This window comes from Poecilia reticulata, chromosome 3 (genome assembly GCF_904066995.2).
Source record: "Poecilia reticulata chromosome 3, P_reticulata-male-v2, whole genome shotgun sequence".
NCBI classification, from domain to species: domain Eukaryota; kingdom Metazoa; phylum Chordata; class Actinopteri; order Cyprinodontiformes; family Poeciliidae; genus Poecilia; species Poecilia reticulata.
The window spans coordinates 8,007,139-8,032,727 of record NC_088832.1 but is presented as its reverse complement, the minus strand read 5'-3'; the positions used below and the strand labels follow the sequence as shown (position 1 = coordinate 8,032,727).

General features: G+C 40.7%; 2 protein-coding genes across 4 annotated transcripts in view; one reads left to right on the top strand and one right to left on the bottom strand.

Annotated features, from left to right (window-relative positions):
* Window positions 1-1,442: 1,442 nt before the first annotated feature.
* Window positions 1,443-3,631, top strand: LOC103462178 (small EDRK-rich factor 2-like). The gene is made up of 3 exons (XM_008404800.3): window positions 1,443-1,600; window positions 2,335-2,443; window positions 3,198-3,631. The coding sequence occupies exons 1-3, from the start codon at window positions 1,594-1,596 to the stop codon at window positions 3,268-3,270; spliced, it is 189 nt and encodes a 62-aa protein (XP_008403022.1). The 5' UTR covers window positions 1,443-1,593; the 3' UTR covers window positions 3,271-3,631.
* Window positions 3,632-7,151: 3,520 nt separating this feature from the next.
* Window positions 7,152-25,589, bottom strand: part of LOC103462179 (semaphorin-4B-like) — a 65,305-nt gene continuing 46,867 nt past the window's right edge. For all 3 annotated transcript variants that reach the window (XM_017304108.2, XM_017304109.2, XM_008404801.3), the window contains exons 6-15: window positions 24,687-24,798; window positions 23,469-23,585; window positions 22,859-23,016; window positions 17,579-17,760; window positions 16,790-16,940; window positions 15,085-15,295; window positions 14,866-14,981; window positions 13,972-14,129; window positions 13,182-13,273; window positions 7,152-12,485 (exon numbers count right to left, since the gene is read on the bottom strand). In XM_017304108.2, the coding sequence (XP_017159597.1) occupies window positions 11,710-12,485; window positions 13,182-13,273; window positions 13,972-14,129; window positions 14,866-14,981; window positions 15,085-15,295; window positions 16,790-16,940; window positions 17,579-17,760; window positions 22,859-23,016; window positions 23,469-23,585; window positions 24,687-24,798 (2,073 nt within the window). In that variant the 3' untranslated portion in view covers window positions 7,152-11,709. The remainder of the gene's footprint in view (window positions 12,486-13,181; window positions 13,274-13,971; window positions 14,130-14,865; window positions 14,982-15,084; window positions 15,296-16,789; window positions 16,941-17,578; window positions 17,761-22,858; window positions 23,017-23,468; window positions 23,586-24,686; window positions 24,799-25,589) is intronic.

The window sequence follows — 25,589 nt, the reverse complement described above, 5'->3', positions numbered from 1 at the left end:
GGATCGCTATTCTTTTAGCAGGGAAGTAATAAATAAATAAATAATAAAGGACTCAAAGGGTTAGGTTACCTTTTGTGAGCGATTTTATGTTTTTTTTTTAATAGTTAGAAGTTGACGTCATTACATCATAACACTAAATAATGAAATACCTACTGTTGGGAATGGAAATCCCGATCGATGAATCAGAATTTGTATTGACACACGGAGCATAAAATCAGCCAAGAAAAGCATTCAGACTTATTTTATTCACTTTCAGCGCTGAAAGGAGACGCTTTAACCATTACATCCGAGAAGAGTTTCTAAAAAAAAAAAGTCTGTGCAGCGTCTGAGGAGAAAGAGGAGGTGAGCTGATTATATGGACTGAAGACACTCCCTGAAATCACATCATGTCTCTGTGGCCTGAGAAAACGTTTCTTTTTCGTGAGAAATGAACCTTGGTGTCTAACAGAATCAAACATGTAACTCTTTACTATGGGCCCTTTGTCTAACAGCGTGTGACTCTTTCTCGACCTTGGTAAAGCGTCTCAACACTACGTTTCAGTTTGTTACTTAAAACTAGAAAATATCTTCTGCTTTCCCCTCTACTTGGTACGTGCATTTCCGTCAGACACAACAACAAACAGGGCCCTTGGAAAAACCTGTGGATGTGTCAAAGGGAGCACTCCTTAACAATCAGCCGGGAGGCGAATCGGGTAGAAATATAGGAGTGGGAGGAGTTTTCTGCGGAGAACCCTGACTACTTTCAAAAAGGGAAATGAAATGTAGTTCTATCTCATTAATTCATTAATGTTGGCAGGAAAGATCTTTTGTAGCGGTCTGTATTACAGCAAACTTGAAGAAGCCTCTGACTGATATTATGTTTTCTCAAGATGGTCTCATGAAGAGGATGGTCAGTTGCCCATTTTCTTAATTTTATAAAGAATCCTCCATCATTTTTGTCTTCTCTTTCCTGATTGGCCCAGTGTTGTTGTCTTGTCTCAGTTATGTTAGAGAATCATCACATAATAAGACACACATTCCTTCATCTCTGTCTTAATAAAAGATGATTGAAAGTGACTTTCTAATCAAGTCATCATCATGTCCTAACCTTTTCCACAATCTGTTACAACCAGTAGATCAACAGGTGGAGCAGGTCTTTAATTGTTGGTCAACTCAAGTCATGTGACATGAGTTGACGGAGAAATAAGGAGGATGGGTTAATTCTGGTCCGCATTAAAGATGGTAATGTCTTATAAAATGAATGGGTAAGGTAAGAATATGACAGGAGTTGACGGACACTGGATGGTGTGTCCGTCCAGTGTGTTGTTTCAACCATATTGTTGAAACAACAATATGGTTGTTTCAATTCCCACCACCCTCAGCGCACCGATTACCTCACCGGATGACAAATGATGCGCACCCACACGATTACAGATTTGGCGCATGCGCAGCGGTCGTGTTTTGTATGGAACGTTCTGGCGTCTGTGTGACAGTTAGCAGCCACAGTGAGGCGCAACCACAGGCGGAGGAAGCCAGTGGACGACGACAAGGGAGCTAGCGGCCCTTTGGCTGAGCTTATCTGGATTTTGGGCGAAAGACACATAGGGTGCTAAAATGACCAGTGAGTATCGACAAATAATTCCACTTTTAGGCAAATTTCTGGACTGCATGTGGTCTCTGTTTGGCTACTGATCGACCTTGGTTCCGTCTATTTCAGAAAATAGACGTACCCGAATCAGTGTATCTGACGTTCTGTCATGATATTTGTTTGAACGTTTTTATTTATATTTAAAGCCAATGCAGTGCTGTCTATGATTAGTTTGCTTGAAGCGAGTCTTGATTTAAAGTGTGTTCCACCTGACCGTGTGTTACATAAGAGGCGTCTTTCATTGTCTGTGGGTCAGTGGAATGTCTGTTCCGGTTGTTAGCCCGAGTCCTAGCTTACAGCACGAACGGGTTTCGTTTAATGTTTTCTCGCTTCATTAGAAGCAAATGGCGTGAATAGCGAACAGGACGTCAGCAATGTGGGCAGAGGTGATCTTGAAACTGCTCTAGAGTGGTTCTAGCATTGTTACCCTTCGTTAATAACCCCGCTGGTTGCGACAAAGCGCTGGTGGATGCATTTCTTCCTTAGGCGCTGTTCTTTGGCTGCTGCTCCGCAGCGCCGCTCTGCCACGTCGGCTGCTTTAACTTGGAAGCCCCATTACATATTTTATCCTATTTTCTATGCTATTCAAACATATTATTAAAGAGTTTTAGAACACTATGTATTTTTTTTTCCCTTAGCGTTTTAAAGGACCGTACACCCTGAGGTGAGTGTTACTGATGTGCCGCTGCTTTTTGTCCGACCCGCAGGAGGCAACCAGCGCGAGCTTGCACGCCAGAAGGCTGCCAAGAAGCAGACCGAGCAGAGCAAAGGCAAGCGGAACGAGGACGGGCTTTCCGCTGCTGCCAGGAAACAACGGTGAGCACCGGGAGCAACAAGCTTCGGGACTTTATGTGTCGCAAAATGAGTGTAGGTTGTATATTTACTTGAGTTATGTCCTAAATTTGGAAGTCAGTTGCTGCTTTTGTACTTTTTTTTTTTTCGAAATTAATTTATTGTTGTAGCTTTCTAAGAAACGCCATCACAACCATCTGTTTCCGTAGATTCGTCCACGCTGTCAATGTTTTGGTGTTAAAATCAAACGTACCGAATAAAATAACAATTGAATCTACAAAATACGGAGAATTATTGTCATTGTTTTTGCCGGGAATTTCAGTATTTTGATGTTAGAAATGCACTTTGTTTTGTATGTTATCGTTCTGGATAAAGATTTTGGGTATAATGGCACGTTGAAAAATCATTGTTAGATGGATAGATATAAACTATTTCAGGTCCAACTAATTGAACAAAATAAACAACCAATTTTTTAATCTTTTATTTAATCAGATATATACTTTTGTAACAGAATGTGCTGCACACTCTTTTACAGACGTTTTGTTTTTCTTCTGTTTTGTATTTGACTTGCCTGTTACTTTCTTTAAATGGGATTATTTTTAGTTTTGATTTCCTGAAATCCAGACATTTGCCTTAAACTTAACTCTGACTTGTATGTTTAATAAATTCTGGCTTTGAAAGCAGAGATTCAAACAATTGGTAAAAGTCTTATTTGATTCATGTATCGCAGTTCTCTTAATAACCTCAACTAATTGGAGATGGTTTTTTTCTGTCGTAGGGATGCAGAAATTATGCAACAGAAGCAGAAAAAAGCAAACGAAGCAGGGAAAGCAAGCTCGAAGTCCAAGTGAAAAATGACACGGAAGAAGAATTAAACTCACTGTTTTTGAGAACATCACTCGTTCAGCATTCTTTTCTGATATTTATAAGAATGGATCTGTCAGTTTTGTCTAGACTTGAGAATCCAGGATCCACCAAATCTACCTGTGGCAAAAACGATTGCTTGTCGGAGTTACTTTCCATGGTTAAATTAAACAAACGTATGGGTTAAGCCTTACCCCCCCGAAGCGGTGCTGCGTGCAGAGCACCATCAGCGGCGTAAGCAGGATGAAGTGGAGCAACTCTTGATGTAAAAGCATCTGTGTAACAGTTGTGTATTTTTGTACAAAAAAAAGTGTCCCTTTCTGATTTCAAATAAAGTGTATCTTTTTAGTTCATGCTTACTTATTCTGAATGTTTGTGGTTGGAGTTTGTGTAGCACTTAAGCTCATTCATATAATATAATGAACATGTACTTGGAGTGATATTTTCTTAAAGGTGCCTTTGATAAGCTGCGTTTAGAGAAAACCTATTTTCTCTTCAACTATTCTTTTACATACATAATATAAATAAACGTACCAACACTTAAATTCCCCTTTGAGTGAGTGTGTGTATGCAAGGTTGTTTATCTGTGATTTTTTTTGTGCTATAAAAATAAAAAACAGGCATGAAGATTAATCGAACAAAAACAAAATGAAATGTGGAGGAAAAAAAAAGATGTCTCCATCCAGAGTCCTTCTGCAGGTACAGATGATGGAACTTTAAAACATAATTTTCAAGTTTTGTAATTGCGACAAATTCCAATTTTATTTGTGCACATCATTTTTTGAACTTAAACTATAGTGTATTTTTTTAAAAAGAAAAAGCAAAGCGATATTGGGTGCATTTGTTTGCTCCCGTTGACAGAACAGTTAACTTTTTTCTAATACAAATGTTGATTGAAAATTAGGTTAGATCTGAAGTACTACAAATAACACACTGATAAGCGTATTGACAATCTCCAAGCTGCATTAAACATATGAAAACACTTGAATTGCACATATCAAGTGTTTTCATGTAGTGAAGGGATGTGCAGCTTAGGATGATCACCAGCCGATAGTGTACTTTAATTTATTTTTTTCTATTTTTCAGGCACTTCAGGCCAGTAAAAATAATAAAAAGTTAAAATGCAAAAAGATTTCCCAAAACATTGGAAATTTCAGATCATATCAGAGGCATTGATGTTTTATTGTTAGTAGTACAACATCACAAGAACCAATATTAGTAATAGGTGAATGGGTCCACTTTCACTCAGACGCCAGCGCGGTGCATGCTGGGAAAATGGGATAGTATTTAGCTAGTTAGACCTTTTCATGTTGAAGATGGACTTTACAATCAACAATAACAAAAACGATGTAAAAATTATGAATACGGGACCAGCCAAGTTTAGTTTTGAAAAATAAAAAGCATGAGAATAATAGTAGTAGAAATATTTATCAATACCAATTAAGGTTTCAGGTAATATATCAAAGCGTGAAGCCGCGTTACTGTGAGGGAGGGAGATGTAAAATAGATCATTAAATTAAAGCTGAAGCGGCAGCACATGGCCACTAGGTGGAGACAAACGCTGCAATAAACACAAGTAGTTTTAACAGCAAACTGGTTGACATTTATTAAATGCTCTTCTACAGAAGTCAAACCACTCATTCTGTGCTTACATAATAAATAACACAACAGTAGGAACAGCTAAAGGCAAATTTAGTATCGAAAGATTCATCTCAAGAACAGCAGGAACATGTGATTAAAGCATCAGGTTTGCTCAGAAAAAAACCATATGAATCCCTTCTCCAGCATGTTTGTGTCCTTCATTTTCAGATTGCAGAGTGACAAATGTATCTTCTCTCAATCTCAAGCAGAGAGAGCAGGTGAGGATCTGCATAGTGATGAGAGACAAAATGCAGCATCAGCCAGTAGCGTAAATGGGAGAAAACTCAAATCTGATCCGCTATCATCCGCTGCTCTGCTCAGCGCTTTTGCATAAGATCTCATTTAAATTCAAGCGTCAGGAAGACGAACAGCAGCGTGTGGGTTCTGGCCTGGTGTGTGTGTGTGTTTTGTCTTTTTCTTTATGCATCAAGCAAGAAGCTCAGTGATCATGAGAAGTGTAGAGTGCAAAGAAAAGCTGCAGTCAGTCTGATTAAAATCATAAACAGACTTCTCTCATCAAGCTTTTCCTTTCATTTCATTTTCTAATCTCTTAAAAGTGCAGAAAATACTTTGTTTTTGATAGAACTTTAATATGTGCGCCTGATAGACTTCAAGCGATGTCATCCGATTTGATCTAATACAAGTGTTCCTTCTTTTACTGCTGAAACATTCTGGGTGACAAAAACATGGCTTGCTGTCTTTTTAACACATTCCTCAAGAATAAGTTGTATTATTTTCCACCAGAATTTCCTTTTCCCCACTCAACTGATCCTCCAGAGTTACCATGGGCCGTGTAAATCTTCACACATTACCGAGGATGTGCAGTTTCCCTCAGCTGACTGAATATAAACTCTGCTTAGTGAATTTTACAACATAATCACAACTGAAACGCTGCTTATTCTCAAAGGCTAGTATGGCTAGTGATGTGTTAATGTTGAATCGCAGATTACTCTTCTTGTCCGTCGTGACAGCAGATAATCCAGTGGTGTTTGATGTAAAATGGGACGTCAACGAGAAACGCAAAGGCTTAGAAAGAGTGAAATGAGTTAAAAAATTGCCTCTAAAATTTCAAGAACCTCGAGTATCACTAGATATACAAGTGCTGAGTCTTTATGTGTGCTTTGATCATCACTTTTGTCTAACCCCCCTTTATGCCATAAAAGACACTCCTAACACATTAAAGCATTGGGTATCAACAGTGGTTTGTGATATCTAGGATCAAACTATGACAGAAGCAAATCCTGTAGACCACAGATCACACTCACTTGCTTGGTGATACAGTGATGGAAAGAGTTTAGCTAGCCCTACTTCACGGCCTTGGAATGATCGGTTCTTCCCCAGTCGATTCTGGCCAGATTCGTCTCCATTTGCAGATCCTGCATGGTTCCCCGCCCCAATTTTTAAGTGATTTGATTGGCAGCAGACTTCACTCGTTGACTGACCCATGGATTTGCATCAGTAGACGAGCAAAGGCTCCTTGGAAATAGTTGAGATGTTGTTCAATCTGCAATGAGACCATGGTAGATGGCAAGCTGAAAATAGATGGTCAAACTGCGAAGTCCAAATCTTTTTTTTTCCCCCTTTTTTTTAATTTTTTTTTTAAAATCACTTGTTGCAGAAGAACGCAAACAGTGTCAACTGGGCAGTGCAACCCGCAACAAACAAATATGCATTGAGACTTTGGAGAAAGTAGCAGCCCAAGATCACGCAAGCAAAATTACCATAAGTCTATAGACCGTACAGCCCACATACTGAGGAACACACTGCCGATGGAGACACACTCAACTTGGCCAGAACCAAACCAGACACTAACCGGATAGAGAGATTTGACAAATGAGAGACGGCTTTCAGGGAGATACAAACACGATCACTGCTGCTAGGTTTAAAGATGCAGGAGCCATATAGGATTTGGAGGTCAGGCTGAGAAATCTCTCGCTTTCTCACTTGGAATTCAGAGTTTAGAGATTTCTTTTTCAAGCAGAAAAGAATAAGATTTTTCAGAGTGCAAACTGGAACCACACTGTTTGATGCCCTCCATCAAGCAGTGTAATATAGCAATGAGACATCAAAAATAATATTGCGTTTCAGTGCCTGGATTTTGATTTAGGTTAGACTCTCAATTAAAGTTCACTTTAATTTTTCTGTGCTTACTCATTCAGATCTGGTGACCTTAAAAGACTCATTAGTCTGGACTCGGTAATATCTCAGAATAAAAGACTGTTCAACATTTGTGTCAAAAACATGTAATTTATTCATTTATCTTAAAAAATTAAAATAAAGTGCCTTTTATATACAATAAAAACAACAATCACAATCTCGATAATACAAAAAAATACAGTTCACAAATTTGTACAGTTAAAAAAAAAATTAAATCATGCAGGCAAGACCACATTTGTCTACTAATTATTCAGTCAACTAAGCTTCCGGTGTTCAGTATGCTGAGCCAATGCTTCGTCTCATGGTTGAGGGTTTTGGAGTTGTGCTTTGCAACATTTTCTGCTGTACTACATCATGCAGCACAAAGGATCCAGTGCTCCTAAAGTGGTTTCTTTTTGTAGTTCAGACTTTTTTTTAGGTGACTCCTGAGAAAGAAAGAAAGAAAGAAAAAAAAAAAAAAAGGGAACCATATATTACCTGGATTTTTAGGAAAATAAGACTGCTGTAGATAACCGGCTACATTCAAATCCAGTACAGTATGTTTCATTGCTGAGGAAGTGTGGTTTGCACATTAATGTCACAGGTTTATCATATAGGACCCAGTGAAGTCATTTTGTAGCTTTTTGTAATGCAGCTGATTGCTTAAGATGCTGTTGACTGTCTCCATGTTTCCATTTGTATTCAACTTTATTTTATTTTTTGACATAACCCAAGGCTGCAGAATGGAGCAGCTCTCGGTTCCGTTTGTAGGCAAACATAAAAGCGGCATGGGTGCTTATGTAAATCTGCTACCGACCCGTGTTGTGTAGTGGAGCTAAATGTGCCCGCTGGGGCTACAATCACGCTATTGACCACATTTCTGTTGATGTGGTCACTGCTGGGTAGTGTACAGTGTAGCACACAGCTGAAGGCAGAAAATCTTCACATCTAAACGCTAAAGGCATTTCTTTGTGTAGCGGCGTTAACCATCAAGCACTTCAACACAAGTTACAGAGACAATTTGTTTGCAAACATTTTTTTGTAGAATTCATTTTACTGTGTAGCTCTGATAAAATCTTGTTTCTTTAAATTGGTTGAGTTTCAGCTAGCAGTACACAATGTTTGAGAGAGCAACTTCTTTGTTAATAGCTGCAAATAACTAGCTTCTGTTTCTACACTACAGTAGTGTTTGCTTTAGCAAGTGTAAAACCAGAGAAGTTACTATTAGGTTTAACTTAAGCTTAAGAAATAATAATTACAATAAAATGATTTTAGGCCAGCGGTTGTCATGGATACTCTAAATAGCTCCAGGTCCAACCACCATCTCAAGAAGGTTAAGAAAAAAAAATGGTTCTATAAACACAGAAAAAAAATAAAATAAAAATAAAAAGCTTGATTCAAACCGGGAAAAGCTAAGAAACCACGCAAAAGAGTAGCTATGAGCTAATTAGCTAAATATTTTTGTAGTGATTATTGAAATAAATTAAATAGAATATATACCACTAGAACACAAATATTAAAATATTTACTTTTTAGTCAAGTAAAATATTAAATATAAAAAAGTAATTTCTCTGCCCTCAATTTAAATTCCTTTATAGAAACCTAGCAAACCACGCCAAGCAGCATCCGTGAGCTAATTAGAGATGCTTTTTGTAGTTCAACTAAATACTATTGGGGTGGGGAAGCATAAAAATGAATGTAATGTCCATAATCTGCATTTTCAGTTGTGTAGTGAAGTATTAAACATAAAAAGACAAGAATAAAGACTTCTTTCTGGCCTAAATTTTATTTTGTTGACTGACAGCTAGGAATCTAAGCTAAGTAGCAACTATGGTAATTTGTGGGTGTTCACAACAGAAAAGTAATGAAATTTAAAACTATAACCAGAACGCAAACATAAAAATTAGACATTTTTAGTAACTCAATACAGTGTGAAATATTATTCAACTTTTAAGTTTTTGTTTTAGCTTCACAAGTTAGCACAGGTAGAAGCTAGCAACAGTTACTAATTTGGAAATTTTAAGTTTTCTTTTAAGCCATTCAAAAATTTGAGTTTTAAACAATAAAGGTTTGTTCAACAATTCTGAAGGCTAATTAAAAGCCAATGATATATATATATATATATATATAAAATGTAACTTTTTTCTTAAAACTAAGTATCCTGTTTTGAGGTGCTTGATTAGAACCAGGTAAGGTGCTGAACGGATAGTGTGGTGAAACGTGCATTTGCTCAAGTTGGCAGTAAAGCACTATGTAAAAACAAAACAGAAAAAAGAAAAACATAAGAATAAAATACTCAGCAGTGTTCACTCTCTAGTTTAAGACTACCTCTACGACACATCTTGCACAACGTCCCGTAACGACACACAATATTTAGCACAGGCACTGTATTTACACAAGAAACAACCTGGAAAAGAGGAAACGCTGACCATTGTTGTGCAGTATGCTGAGCCGTTACTTTGTCAACCCGAAGCAGTTTGAGCAGCTTCAGATCTGCTTAGTGTTGAAAATAGGTCATTTAATACTGGAATATATACTGTATTCTTATTTGTTCAACATATTAAAGTCACTGTGTATTCTAAGACACTTCGCCACATCGCAAATGATTCACACTCAGACTGGCAACGTCATCAGCTTTCAATTTCTTTGGAAATTTTTCATGTTATTTTTTTTTGTAAGTCTCAAAAGGTCCGTGTGAGACACAGTGCTTATAGATGGTTGCACTGGTCCCCGTTTCAACTGATATCACCCCCCCAAAAAAATAGTTATTGTCCTTAGCAGCTGCAGTTCTAATTGCAGTAGTTGGATTTACATCCATGTGATTTAAGTGAAGTGAAATGTGCAAATCTTTAACCCTGATTACCTGTGCTTTCACATTAGCATTACCTTGGCTTTTGAATGAGTGGGGTGAATGCCATGTGGATAAGACATGTAACCTGGAAAATTATGGGTGTATAAACTTTGCATCTACATAATCACTGTGCCTTGGAGAAGTAGTTGCGCCTCTTGGACTTTGTCACGCCATGCTACAACTGCAAACCTGATTGAAATGTATTGGGATTAGTTTGTGGAAACTCAGGTATGCACGTAGTTGTGAAACGAAAGGAAAATGATTCCTAAGTTTTCGAATGTTTTTCACAAATCTGAGGCAAGACTTTAAATTTTCTAGTCAGATACTCTGTCCACTTATAGAGCTTAAGCTATCCGTTTTCTGGTTGCAACATGAAAACACATGACAAAGTTCAAGGGGCGTAAAAACACCGTGCATCATGTAGTTACATTCAGACCAGTAGGGCGCCAGATTCAATCTCTTTCTTCAGGAACATCATTTTAGAAGCTGTTAGCGCAAAGCTAAAACCAACCCAAAAGTCTGTATCGTTAGCCAAGCTTAGCTGTAGCTAACACATGTATTGTCAGAACAAAGGCAGAAGGAAAATGGAAAAGATTGATGACCACACGGCAAGTAACGCACGCCCCGTCAAATCCTTTCCCCCCCTCACATGAAGATCGCTTATTCTGCTCAACACATTCTTCACAGTTTGCTATGAGCTAACAGTCTCAGAGAAAAATTCTCCTAAAAAAATGTGGATCTTCACATTTATTTATTATTAGTGCCGCAATACTTTCAGTGGAACCCCGACCCTGGGTCCGTCACCATGTGCTCTTTGACATTGATCAATGCTAACAGGAACCATGAGATGGTCATGACAAGATGGCACTATTGCATTTAGATAAGACAATCAAGTTATTTCTGGGTTGGCGTTTCTTTTTTTGTTTTTTTGGCACAATACACATGATGGTTTCAGTGCTGCCCTGAATGTATGGAGAGGTGGAGATGTTCCCCGTTTCGCTCTGCCACTAGCCTCTCAATGTGAAGTCTGAAACACTGAGCATCTAGGTCCATTCGTTCACCCACATGTGAAACGCGTCTTATTTAGACTTTAAAGAAAGAGCCGCTCCAGATGAGACGGACCGCGTTTTCGCCACAACGTACATCCAGGAGGTAAACGACAGCGTTTAGGCGTCAAGGCCGACGCTTCTGTTTGATCCCTCTTCATTACTTTGCAGTCGTTTGTCACGTAGTGGATTCTCCTCAAACAGTCATTAAAAAGGGAACAAAATGCGCGGTGAACTTAATGACAATGAAGTACTTGTATATAATATCCACCTTATCCTGAACTCTTGGTCACCATGTAGCTGTAGCCTGGTCCTGTGTGCATAACAATAGGAGTTGTGCAAGGCTGGGCAACTATCGGTGATGATTAACGACGCGTACCAGAAAAGATGCCGTTGTTTTTAAAACCTCACGTCACTCCTTAGCCTGCACACTCAGAATTTGTGAGCGTCCATCAGAAAAGGCTCAAAAGATACGATGGTGTATGATCCTAGCAGCTGCCATGGTTTGTTATCCTTGTGGAAACCTGGAGTGTGCCCTCCGCAGCAAACCAGACCGGAGTGGAAAACGAGACGACCTCCGCGACTGATCACAGAACCAACATGGCTGAAAGTAAAAGGATGTGCTGTGATTCAGGGAGGAAGTCAGGGTGGTCTCTCCTTCCCTCGGTGGCCCGTATCGCTCATGGGAGATGCAGGATGTCGTCGTATTTGGGGAAACAAACAAAAGAAAACACACAGAAAAGTGGCGCTCCTCATACGATGGAGTCCTTGATTTCCGAGCCCAGCCTGACTCGGGGTCGCGGGCAGGTCGGGGAGTACTCCACGTGACTCTCCTTGGCATTGAGCGGCCGCCGGTCGGACGCCTCCGAGAAGCTCTTGCTGTTTTCCGGCGACGATGACTCGTGCGTGGGCGTGCTGCAGATGTAGTTGTCGTTTAGAGTCTGGTAGCCCTTGTGGTCCGAAGTGGAGACGGGGATGTTGTTCCCGTTCAGGGGCAAGCTCTCCGTGGGCTTCCCCACTATGCGCGGCTTCTTCTGCTGCATGTTGGGGCACTCGCCTTGCTTCAGCATGGACTTCATGTGGTCCCGGTTCCTGTAGATGACGAACAGCGAGAAGACGACGAGGGAGAAGGCCAGCAGGGCGCACACCACGATCAGCTCGTTCCAGTACGTCTTGGTGTGGGCCTGCTCGGCGCGGGACTCGCCGGGCAGGATGATGGTCTCGTCCGGCGCCACGTGGGGCGTGCGCGAGTGACCGATTAGGGTGGTGCTTTCCTGGCGGGGCTCCGCCCTGATGCAGTAGTTGGCCAGCAGCTGGCGGAAGCCCTCCTCCTCCGACCAGCACTCGTAGGTCTCGGTGCGGTCGGACTGGGCCACCACCACCAGGTTCCCCTCCGGGGTTTCATACAGGAACTGGCTGGCGTCTTTGCTGTAACGCCACTTCCTCTGAGCCAAGTTGGACCGCAGCTTGCAGGGCAGGACGCGAAACGTGTTGGCCGGGACTGTAATGGTCTTACAGCGGAATGCACCTGGGCAGAAAGGAAGAAGGAGGTTCATTTGTAATCGTGATGCACAAAATACGTCAGGTTCCTTTCAATAAATTACAATACTGCTGAGACGACCAACTTATTTCAGTAAATCAATCGAAAAACTAAAACTGATGTAATTCCATGTCACATTTATGACCAGATTTGTTCCTGTTGCACAAGTTTCCAAAATTTGCTTAAAAATAGTTTTACTAATCTTGGCCTAATCAATCAATCAATCAATCAATCAAGTTTATTTATATTTAAGCAACGAGGTAGTTCAAAGTGCTTTACATCACAAAAACACAAGAATAATAAGTCACAAAAACAACATACAGTCAACACTTGAGAAAACCAGTGATTAACTTTACATTTAACTTTACATTTTGACGAGTTGGAGGAAAAAAAAAGGTCTCTCACGGCTTAAAAATGGAAGCAATTAATGACTCGTCTTGTGTTTTTCTAGCAACAGGAGTCAGAAAATGTAACTCGGCAAATATTTTCTAAATGCTAAATTATTCAGCTGGTTGATTTGTTCACAAGTGCAGCATTTGTTGACTTGCGCAAGGCTTGTTAGCCGCCTTTGTTCTCAGGATTGACACGTTATTTCAGGTCTAAGTGCAGGTTGTTTGTGGAGTTTGTGAAGTGACTGGCAGGACTTAAATTAGAGGCCGTTTGGTCGGGGCAGAACACACTCACGGGAAGCTGCTGGTCTGGCAGATCTGAGGAAGGGAACGGTTGAGTTACAAATCGCTGATGTGTCAGCCTCCTCCACGTCCTGCTGCCAGTGGCTGGGAGAAAACAAACCAAACAACAACAACAAGGTGAGGGTAAGCAGCCTGGAGTAAGAGGTAACATTTCATCACCAAGTTTTTCAGTTTAAGAGCCACATTTATGGCTTTGACATCACGACTCTGAGCACGATGTTCTTCTAAAAGCAGCTCCCCCCCCCCCCCGCCCAAGTGTATGACTGAACATTTGATAAAATAAAAATATCTGGATGAAAGGTTCACAACAATGACAAGATCATGTGATTCTGATCTGGTCCCATAAACTGAAACCATCTAGTTATTTTAAGTGACATTTAGAGACGCAACGACTCCGATTTCTGATCTTTGATTTTAAAATTAAACTTTGCTTTCTTTTCAAAAGTTATGATTTAAGAACATCAAATTCCCACCCCCCAACTTTTTCTTTTGTGAGTCATTACTGACCATGTTAAAAGCAGAGGTGATGTCACACTGTGTGCGAGAATTTTGTAATCACTACAAAAATGCTATTTTTAAATAAATAAAAAAAATAAAAAAAACACCACAAAAATTGAAAATATTTACCATCACACACGCTTTTATCTTACAGACTCATCTTTCGACAGATGTCATGAAACATGAGGTTAAATTAGAAGGAGTGACAACTTCCTGGAGTGACTGTTCATCGAGACGACATGCTTCCATCTTTTATCTCTTTTAAAGTGACCGTCTGTGCTCACCTGTCGGGTGGCGCCATCCTGACATCCCGGCACAGCCGCCCTGTCCAGGCGCAGTACGGATCTCTGGACAACACGCACTCGCCGCAGCTCAGGTAGTTGGAGCAGTTGGCCACGGGAACCTCCACCAGGCCCGAGTACGACGACACAAACAGCAGACCCTGCAGAGGAGGGGAGAGAGGAAAACCAGAGCTTTAAGAGTGTGCGTGACACAAGAAAGTTAAACGCAGGGCAGAGGAGGCAATCTGCTTTTGGTTATGGGTTTCTGATTTCCGAAAAGGAACGTCGTACTGAAACAATTACTCCAGATAAACAGAAGAGCCTAATCTGGCTAACGAATCGAGTCTGGCCATCTGGTTTCAGTTTTCACAACACCGCGATCGTGTTTCCAGACGTGCATGTTCGCGATGTCGGGGCTGGAAAGCTCTTTGTTCGCAGCAGTGACAGTTTTCATATCAGCAATGGAAAACAAATTAGTTTCCCTCAGTCCAACTCGGTTCACGCTCCTTGCAGTCCAGCTTCTCCATCTCAGTTGAGCATTTACTCATGATAAATATTCTTGGTTTCATTAGAATTATATAATTGCAGATAAGATTGCAGTTTGGCAGCTTTGACCCGGAGAGACGTCTTTATGCAATAAGGAGAGTGCAGGTAATGAAATTTAGCTCAGAGTGCAACAAACTCTCCTCCAGGCGGTGCTTTAGCTTACAGCAAATTCAACGGGAAAGGCAGCCGTGACGGGTCCATATCTGGAGTCATTTCACCTTCTTATCAGTTTAAAAATAACACAAACATTACTAAACACTTTATATAAACTGATAGAGAGATTTATACAAGTCTATTACGGTTTCATTTTACCCACTTTCTTCATTCGTTCATATTAGCAACGCGACGTACCCTCTGAGAGTCCAGCTCGATGTGCTGCACCGGCTGCGGCTCGGCGAACAGAACCATCTCCTCTATGATGTGCATCTTATCGTTAACGTTGATGGCCTTGTGAAGCTTTCCATCATCTGGAAGAGAGGAAGAAAAGGAAGAGGAGGAGGAGGAGAACGAAGGCGTTAAGCGGAGATGGTTTCAAACGAGCCCGTTTATCGTCTCCTCTCTGAGGGGCACCTGTTCCGATGAAGAGGACGTCGTAAGCCCTCTCCATCCCCTGGATCTTGTGCACGGCGATCTGGGTGTAGCGCACGCTGCGTTTCAGCAGCAGGGGGGCGCTGCGGATCACGCTGTCCATCAGGAAGTGGTCCTTCACGAAGTTGAGGACTTTGTCAGGCATGTGCAAGGACGACTGGATGCCCATTTGCCTGGCGTGGTTCGTCACGCACTTCATAGAGGGAAATGTGAGAAGTTAAAAGTTATGAGTGATTTCCAAAAGCGTTCAAATTTTGTCATGTTGCAGCTAGAAACTTAAACTTATAAGAGAGTTCAACACAAAGTTGTGCGTAATCATCAAGTAGAAGGAAAAAGAGACGCTTTTTAATTATTTATCCTCCTCTATTCTGACACCCTGAAATAGCCCCGCTAATCCACTAACAGCAGAGCTAATGTTTCGTCTAGCACATTTGCTAAATCTGAAAAAGTTTTGCACACTTGACTTTCCCTAAATTAAGTTTTGCAGATAAATTCTGAAGCACAGATTTATTTGGCTGTTTTCTAAACTTACAGTTGAATAAAGGTTGACGTCCGTGTTGAAGGTTTGGTTACTGGCTTAATTCAAAAGTAGTTGGACGTTTATATTCATGCTCTTATTTTGAAGTGGGTGAAGACCGTTTATGTCATAGCTCCATTTCCTCTCAAGTTCTCTCCATTTTTATTTCAAACAATAAGAAACATGACCAAAATAAAACAGTAGAGAACAATATACAGTATATCTAAGGGCACAAAATTACACAGTCAAAATTAAATATGAGCTTGATGGTTGTAGTCTTTCAAGGGCAGATATAATTTGAATTTTGGCGCTTTAGCATTAGCTTCCGCTACACAGTGTTGGTGTAGTGCTTTAGCGTTAGCAGAACTAATGTTAGTGCTTCAGGGTTAACACGGCTAACTTTAGTTAACAGCTGCTAATTCATAAATAGACTTCAAAGGCCTCAGAGTTTAAGTTATAAACAAAATCAAAACTGCAAGTGTCTCAGAGGTCACACTTCATTTCATCTGATGAAAATGATGGGTTGGTGGGTTTGGGCTTCAAGAAGCACAAGGACTCTGAACATACAGCCAGGAAATAAAAGTTCACAGATTGCCAACCGTCCAATCAGATTTAGCTTTGTCTGGTTTGCAAAAAAAATAAAATAAAACGGACAAAAAACACATTTCTAGATGAGCAAATACATGGCAGCTATACCTGCAATGGCTCAAGAAGCGACTTTAGAGTGGCTGAGATCTTAATACACACAGACCATATTTATAGATTTTATTTATGAAGATTTTTAAGACGACGTATCGTCCTTTTCTCACTTCCTAATTATACACGGTGGCATGAAGTCCCAATAAAATGGACTGAATATGTGGTTGCAATGGGACAGAATGTGAAAAACCTAAAAGCTCGGCCACAACTAATTATAACAGAGACGCTAAAAATATATTAGCCTGTGGCTTTTGGTTGCATTCAACCATTTTGGTGCCATTAATTAAATTTTTAAAAGGAGCTAATTCAACCCTTTGGTGCTCCTTTTGAGCCTGTATCTACTCATTTCCTAAAGAACGTGGTCTAAACAGTCAATATTTGGTACGTTTGAGTTATTTACTACCACAATATTTTTGGATTTTCGTACTTACTGCTGTGATTTTAAAAAGTTTCTAAACTAAAGTGACTCACCGCCCCGGGCCGCGGCTCAGGTACCGGGTGGTTGTAGGTGTACCATTGCTGGCTCTCCCTGTTGACCTCTCTGTAGCGGCCGTTGAAGGCAGCTTCCACCTGAGCCATGCTGAAGGCACACACCGCAGAGCTGCCCGACGCCCCTTTATACCTGGGAACAAAAATTTAAAATAATTAAAAAAAATTTTTTTTTTTTTTAAAGAGATCTAAAGAGGCAGTATGATGCATTTTCCAGGAACATAGAGCCATTCTGTAGTACAATCAAGCTAGTTATTTTAAATTCAGTTATTATACAAATGCTACATATATGAAGCATGACTTAAAAGAAATTTTAATTCCTAATTTAACGCCTTGAAATTGGGCCTCTCTGTCTAAAACTCCTGCTGTTTCTGAAGCTCCGCCTTCAGGAAGTCGTCACAACATGGCTCCTTTATTAACTTTTTAACAACATTTTTAACAAATTTGAACTGAGAAGTAGCTCCTATAATGAGCTCAGCAGAAGGACTGTTCCACCAGGTGTTTACTAATTGCAGCTGGCTTGTCTGAAGGGGCAGAGCGGAAGCTCAGAAGAGGAGCTTCGTTCTTGAAGGCGGAGCAAACCGAGGGGTTTGGTTGCATTAAAGAATTTCTTAAACTTGCATGAAAGAATGTTTTTGATGAGGAAACAACATTACAACATGATGTAAAGCTAAAAAAACCCTTCAATTTTACGTAATACTTTACGTAATACTGCCCTTCAAACAGAGGAAAGCTGAAGCACAGAACCACTGAACGCATCACGAGTCTCACCACTGGGAAGTGAAGACGCCATAGAAGACCGTGCTCTCCCAGCTGTCTCCAGTGGGCTTCAGGACAAACATGTCCTGAATGATGTTGAAGGGGAAGCCGTCGTCGGGGAGCGAGCACAGGAGCTGGGCCTTCAGGAAGGTGGTCCACTTCTTCTGCAGAACCCGCTCACCTCCCCTGTCGCCCTGGAAGGAAAAGTTGCGGAATATCACTGGAAGTTTATTAATTTGGAGAGCGCCTGATCTCTGCTCCCTCTGACGAGGTCTGCAGAGCCGTCGGCGATAAGACGGGATGGAGGTCAAGAAGAGAGACGTCGTGTCAGGCTTAGAGTTGAACTCTCATCAGATACCAGCAGGAGACGGTGTAGCTGCCGCAGTTGGAGCAGCAGGTCTTGGCCTCTGAATCCGCCGAGTTTGGGCTTAAGCTGCAGACTCTTAAGATTTAAGAGTTTAAAGTTGAGTAATTACAGCTCTTCAGGAGATCAAAAACAATTGAACACTTGACTTAAAAGTAGCTGTATGAACAGGTGTGGGCTGTCTTTTCATTAGCTCAGCTAGTAGAGGCTAAAGGGCTTTAGGTGATTTCAGGTTTAGCAAATGCAGTTGGAAATCAAAGCTGCAAAAGTACAAAATGAAATCATTTATAGGAGGGAAAGAAACAAGTCAAAAGGGATATTTGTCCATCATAAACAATATTACTTCATAGTAAATACAGTATGTTTAAACAACTTAGAAATTATTCAAATTTAACTCAATAATACAATATTTAATTTCCCTTTGGGATCAATAAAGTAACTCATTTAATTAAAGAGTTTGAAGAAGCCTCTAACTGAAGACACTTTTTTCTCTACAACAGTCTTGAGAACAAAGTCCTTCCTTGGACCACCAATAAAGTTCACATGATCCACACTAAACACAAGCAAAAAAAAAAATGTTGAGGCATAAATCTAAAACTCAAATGAATCACAATCTGTTAAATTTCTAAGATTTAGGCCTCAAAAGCAGGAAGCCAGGGCCAAAAATGCACAATACTGAAGCTACACCGCAAAAAAAAAAAAAAAAGGTTTAAAATATGTCAAATGAATTATTGGAAACAAGAGGAGAAAAAGGAATGGAGTGAGCGCAGATGACCTTGAATCTGTGAAAATACAAAGATGATGGATTTTATATCACCAAGTAAAAATGAAAGAGAGTCTGCGACTTAACTGGTTTTTATGGGTAGCAATAACCCAAAGCCAAGGTTAAAGGACAACGCAGTTAACATCACAGCAACGACAAACATGACAACTTCCTTCCCATCCACCAGATACGCAGCTATAGTTTGAAGACAATCAGAGTTTGACTGTCATAACAGAAACATCTTCAGTCTTATATTGTTACAGCTAATTTACTGCAGTTCAGCTAAACCTTGAAGAGAAACACAAGGTGAGACATGCAGGTGCTTCCAGTCCCTGCCTCTGTATTTTACACAATCCTTCAGCTGCTTTGAGAGATTTATAGTTGCATTTTCAGACATGCGTCTTGATGTCAAACAAATAAATTAAGTTTGGATTTTTATTGGAAAGCCCCTCCCACTGAAAAACCATCAACAGTAAAATCCTGATTGGAACAAATGACTATAAAACATTTGGATCAAATCTGTGTAAGTCATCCTCTTTCCTTTAGCGGGTGCTGCTGAGGTCAAATGATTGAAAACTTTGGTTACTGTGGGCTCTTTAATGAAATAAAAGGGACGGACATGGATTAGAGCTTCATGGAATTTAATAAGTGGAAACCAAAATTACAAAGGCTTAAAAAAAAAAAAAAAAAAAAAGATTACAGTGTCATGCTGAAGAATTTGTATTTATTTTTCTTAGGGAGGACAGAAAAAAAATACAGTTAATATTTACAGCTTTGAAAGTGATTGGGTGTTTTTCACTTACGACGACTCCTACACTGAGATGAAACACCGACTCCCTCTTAGTTTGACATGAAATACTCCCATCAGCACTTCTCAGATTCAGCTTGTAAACATGAGCCTGAAGGACACTCCTCCACAAACACGGCCAGCAGGGAGAGCATATGAGCAATCGCCTCCAAATCCGAGAAACTACTCCTGCTACGAGAAGTGAACCACCTGAGATGAGATAATAAAATGCAAAGGAATAAAAACAAAACAACAACAACAACCATCTGGCAGCTACAGAACCCGGAAGCCAATCAAGAGCCTGTCCGTCTAACGAGTCGACTGCATTCCTTCTCTCAGCTGTTACAACGCTCTGCTTCGTCATTCGTTTCAGCCACGCCCTTCTGGCAGCTCCCCTCCAAAAACAAACAAACAAACAAAAGAAAAGCACTGCGTTGCCCAACTCTGAAAAGTTTTAATAAACGAAGGCGTGTTCAACACTTCCATACCGTAAGGAAACACTCCCCGGCACAAGCCTGCTCTCCCCCACCCCGCCTCACAGTTCCTGAGTGAACGCACCTGAATAAACACGAGAAGGAGGGAGTGGGAGAAGGGAGGGGAACAGATGGGGAAAGAGAGAGAAAACGACCGACTGGGCTGGAAAGTTTGCCTGCTGAAACGGTAGTTGGAATAACGTCAGAAAAAAAGTAGTAGAAGTTCCCTTTTTGTTTATACAACCCAACAAGAAACTCCTTTTCTTTCTAAGCGCATGCTGACGCGAGTGAGACGACGTATGAAACCAGGTTCCAACCCAGCGAGGTCTAATAAGCGGAGGGAGATGGAGGATTGTTATGCTTTCTGCCTGTTCACAGAAGAGTGATGCAAATGTCTGCTGCACCAATGACCGAGACAAACATAACCTGAATCTGAACTTAGGAATAAAATCACAAAACAAATCTGTGTGTAGTTTTGGAGATCTAAAAAAATGTCATCAAAAATTTTCATGATTCGTTCATCTGCATTGGCTAGGCATTAGGAAGCAATTCAGCTGGCAAACCGACTTAAAATATCTAAATAAATAATTTTTATATTAAAAGCTACTGGACATCTCTTTAAAAATCAAGCTACAGCAGTGGTCCCCAACCTTTTTATTACCATGGACCGGTAAAGACTTGGAAATTTTGCTGCGGCCCGGGGAAGGTGGGGGAGGTTGTAAGGTAGTATCAAAGGTTGCACTAGACTTTTTTTGTTCTCCGTCATCTTGACAGACAGGATTATCGGTCATGTTCCATTTTTACCTGTCAAATTATAATCATATTAACATCTGCTATTTAGCCGCATATTTATGCGGTTTAGTCAATATTCATCCAGTTAAACCTGAATCCAGATCCCATCACACACAGAGCAGATAAATGCATCGGTACACTTTATTTAAAGGGGTGTGCATAAGACTGACATGACAATGTTGTAAACATGACATAACATCTGTCATGATCTTTATGAATGTTTATGACAGTTGTCATGAAGTGTCAATAATGACACTTTTAATACGAAGTTGCACCAAAAGTTGCGTTAAAAGTAGATTAAAAATGCCAACTTTGCATTAAATTGTCATTATTTACAAAATCATACAAAGTTGGCACTTTTAATGCAACTTTTAGAGCAACTTTGCATTAAGAGTGTCATTATTTACCGAATGACACTTCATGACAACAGTCATAAACATTCATAAGGATCATGACAGATGTTATGTCATGTTTACAACAGTGTCATGTCAGTCTTATGCACACCCCTTCAAATAAAGTGTTAACAATGCATCTAACTTTTTATCCATAGTGACAGAAACCACCATCTGTGGCCCCAATAAGTTATAATTAAATTAAACGACTCCACTTAAATTACTTCACCTGCTGGTGTCTGAACGCACAGCTTCACAAATTCCTCCTGGTCGCATCTGCAGAGAAATCCGCGTTGGTTCATCGGACAGTTAGATCTGCCTGAACCAAACCGATCCATTGAACCTTTTTTTTTTACCCTGGGCGTGCAAGGATTGATGCAAGAAAAACTCAGGTTTTTAAGAAAATGGCCGCTTATCAATGAATCGTTGGTTGATCTATAAGATCAACTATATTTAGATTAACTCCTCATCATACACATTTCCTTAGCATGCGTCAGAATCTATCAAATTCTGTTGGGAATCGGTGCTCCACCATCTTTTTGTCTCTTGTGTTGTCACCTCAAATACACACAAATAAAAATTAGCCATTTTCCTTGAGTGTCTTTATTATATTTTGCAAAGACTGAAATGTATACTTTGTTACCCAGCTGAGCCTTTGGAGGCACTGAAAAAAAGTTGACAAAAACATGTTAATCTTCATGACTCATCTTTTTTAAACAACACTCGTAGACGTGTGAGCAAACCAAGCAGGCCTAGAGTACGGCTATAAAGCAGCATCTGAAAAGACGTCATTCAAAGGAAAAAAAAAAAAAGACAGCAGCTGCATTCCAGCAAAATAAAAGGTGCTTCACAGAGCAGAGAAAGCTGCTATTCTCTCTGCATCGCACAGTTGAACTGCAGCAAGTCGCCACAGTCTGCCAATGATTTCCATATATAGAAGCCGGGAGGTGCTCTGCTGCTGGAGGTGTCGCAGCCCCTGACTACCAGAGCCTTGCAGGACTAAGTCATTAGGCTGTCACTTGAGATTACATGCTGTCTCCCTGATTCCTCACATTACCGCCTCCGCCACAAAAAAAAAAAAAAAAAAAAAAAAGAAGAGGCATCAGTCAGAAAAAGGGATGCTGAACGGATGTTTATCAAGCAATTTTGCAACCTTCAAGAAGTTCAAGTCTGTCCAGGTGGATAGATCAACATAGTGAGGGTTAAGAAACAGATAAAGAAAAGGTGGGGGGGAACGGTTAGCCAGTTTGTATGTTTTCCCTGCAACAGAAAGACGGAAAAAATAAGAAAAACCCATTTCATTTTCCTGCAAGCACCCTTGAATACTAATAACTCCTGCAAAGCTCAAAGGGCTGCTGGTGAAAGGCAAGGAGCCTAGTGGGATGGACGAGTGCAGCTGACATTGCGAGGGAGATGGAAGGAGAGGGGAAGATGACATTGCAGAGAAACTGGAAGGAGGGAGGAGGAGGAGAGGGGTGGCGATGATGATTCAGACAAGAAGGAACAGAAATCTGCTGAAAACATGTTTGTACAGAAAAAGCTTCAATGCACCAACAATTGTCCTTTCTCCCCCGTTGTCCACACAAGCGTGACGTCTTGTTAAATATGGACGGACGTGCTCCGACACGGGAGTGGACCCGGCTTGTTTGGAGGATTACAGGCAGGAAGTTTGAGTCTGTTTTTTGTTTTTTTAAAAGTCATGCAACACTCCCGCGCCTTACCTTGCACACACGAGCAATCCGCGACACGATGGTGTTGTCGAAGAAGTCGAACTCTTTCCCCGCCTCGCTGAAGAAGAAGTAGATCTTGTCGTCGTCGCCCACGGGATTCCCCGCCGGCTGGCTCTCCTCAATGAAGGTCGACCCAACAAAGACGGGATCTGTCCACGACAGACAGACATTTAGTTGCACAAAGGGGGTTCTGCCTTGGTTGCTTATGGACTAAACATGGAATATTTGTTTTAAGACGGAGGAAAAAAAAAAAAAAAGTTTGGAAAGTCGTATCTCAGAGTCCGGAGAAAGTAGAGGAAACAGGATGCTCTGTGTAATTGCACTCAGATGCCTCATCAGGACCACTCTGCACAGATTACCAAGAGATCAAAAGACAAGAGCCATCCTAATTGTGTGCAGCGTGCACGGGAAAAAAAAAAAAAACTCCAGCAGTGGTCGTCTGATGCCGTTTTGATGTGCAAGTGCTGCTGCCGATAGGACTGATCTACCGAGGCTCGTCTTTGCTCCCATTAGTGACTTTGCCTCACTAATGACAGCTGCTTTTCAGAGCTTATCTGCTGTGGCTGCTACCTAATGGGGCACATGAGAAACACACACTCACCTTGAAGCCATTTTAAAGAGTTCTCCGTCTTCAGTGCCGTTCCCTGACCCAGACTTTTGTAAATGACCGGCTCGTTCCCTTGGAAGTTGCTGACGGTACCGGTGTACAACTCCCCGTCTGGAAGGAGAGAACAAACAAAGCATTGAAGGAGAATTATCGTTTAACCAATGTTGGACCAATCAATAAGCAAGTGATCAGAACAGACCAATTTCCTCCTGATTAGAAGTGGCTCTCAACAGTGTGAACAGCTCCGTTAATGCAGGTTTTCGGAATAAGTCAACTCAAAATGTTTCCCACAAATACTGTGACGCATATTCTGCATATATTGTAGCCTACAGCATACATAGTCGGCATATATTCAGGAAGACTGAGCACTGTAAATGAAAACAAAACACTAGAAAAGGTGTGCACACTTATGTAACCAAGTTATTGAAGTTTTTTCTCTCCAATCATTCCCAGCACATTATTTGATTGTTAAAACTGAAAATTAAATGTAGAAAATGTATTCATTTTGGTCTAATCTTTTGGGATTTAAGTATTATCTAAGTATTTAACAAAGATGTTCAAGCTTTATATCCACCGTTACTAAACTTTAAAGTAAAACTTTATTTTGTACTGTACTTTTAAAGACCAAAAAAGGGTGCCAAAACTAAAAAAAACCAAAAAACTTTACATTCAAAGAAATGGATTTATAGAGTCTGAGTGCCAATAAACAGAATGACCTGACATGAGAATAGTGCAATAATCCGAATGCGAGGAAACAAAAGCATGAATAATTATTCCCAGTTCAATGGCAATTGGCTTGGAGAGATCCCTCAGATGTTAAAGAACCCGATGCTTGCCTCCTTTGTCCCAGACATGCATTTTTCTGGTGCAAAGATAACCATTTCAGAGATGAACGTGTCTGCCATGCACAATTTAACAGTCCAAGTGCTTTAAGTCACTGTAAGCTCTGTAACAGAGCAGGGACTGAGGGAATAAAACCCACTCCCACACCCACAGCATCAAGGTTAATTATTCACCAATCGCCTGCTAAAAACAAAAACAAAAACCCCTCTTACTCTTTACTTCCAGCTACTTGGACGTTCTGACGCAGGCAGACATTAGAAGCCCCATCGTGACTCATTGGCAAGTCAAAATGACAGCGCTCGCATAAAAGCCACTTCCTGCCTGCTCCCGGGAGGAAGCCGTTCAGGTGGAGCGAGTCTTACTACATACCCACGATGATGGCGGTGGATTTGTACTCCGGGTTAAAAGGGCAGCGGCTCCGCCCATCCTCCGTCACGACCTCGCCCGCTTCGTCTCTCGCCAGCGTAAACGTGGACGTGTTCTGGGGACGAACGGAGGTGGGAAAGAAAGACGTGATCAGGGAGCGGCAGCGAAATGAGCGAGTTGAGGTTGAGGCGTCCAGCTCATTTCTTCCACCAGGTCACACACCATACACGCCTGGCAGAGTAGAAATCTGCACATTTTACACACTTTGGTTCAGTGCTCAGCTTCAGCTTCCTAGGAACTATGCAGGGTTGTAATAGTTCCAATTTTTTTATTATAAATCAGTTCCGTTTATCCAATTTGTTAGTTTTTATTAGTTATAGTAGCAGTTTTAGTTCCCCCCCCATATTTTGGCAATTTTTAGGTGCCGAAAATTGATTCAACTATTGTTGAACAACTAACTGATTGGCGTTTTCTCTCAACTTTTGCCATCGCCATGTTGCAGAACAACGCAGTTGCCACTAGGTGGCGTATTGAGTGCCGTAATTTGCCAAAAGGCTAATAGATTCGTAAACACAAAAATGAAGGATACATCTCCAATTTCAGTATATTCTAGTCGGTTTTATAAACGCACAATATAGTTGTTTTTTCCCCATTAATTAGTTTTTATTTATTTGAATAAACAAAGATGTTTTCTCAATTTCAGTTAATGTCAACTTTATGTTGTATATGTCACTCCTACTCATTTGATGGCAACATTTTATAAGATCGTGATCACAAGTCGCATTTTTACTCACGGTTGTTATAGTGCGAACATTTCTTACTCGCCCATGCCCGACTCATTTTCTAAATTTATATCAACAAATTCCTGGAAGAATCCATTTAGCTCTTCAACTCATCATTAGCCAT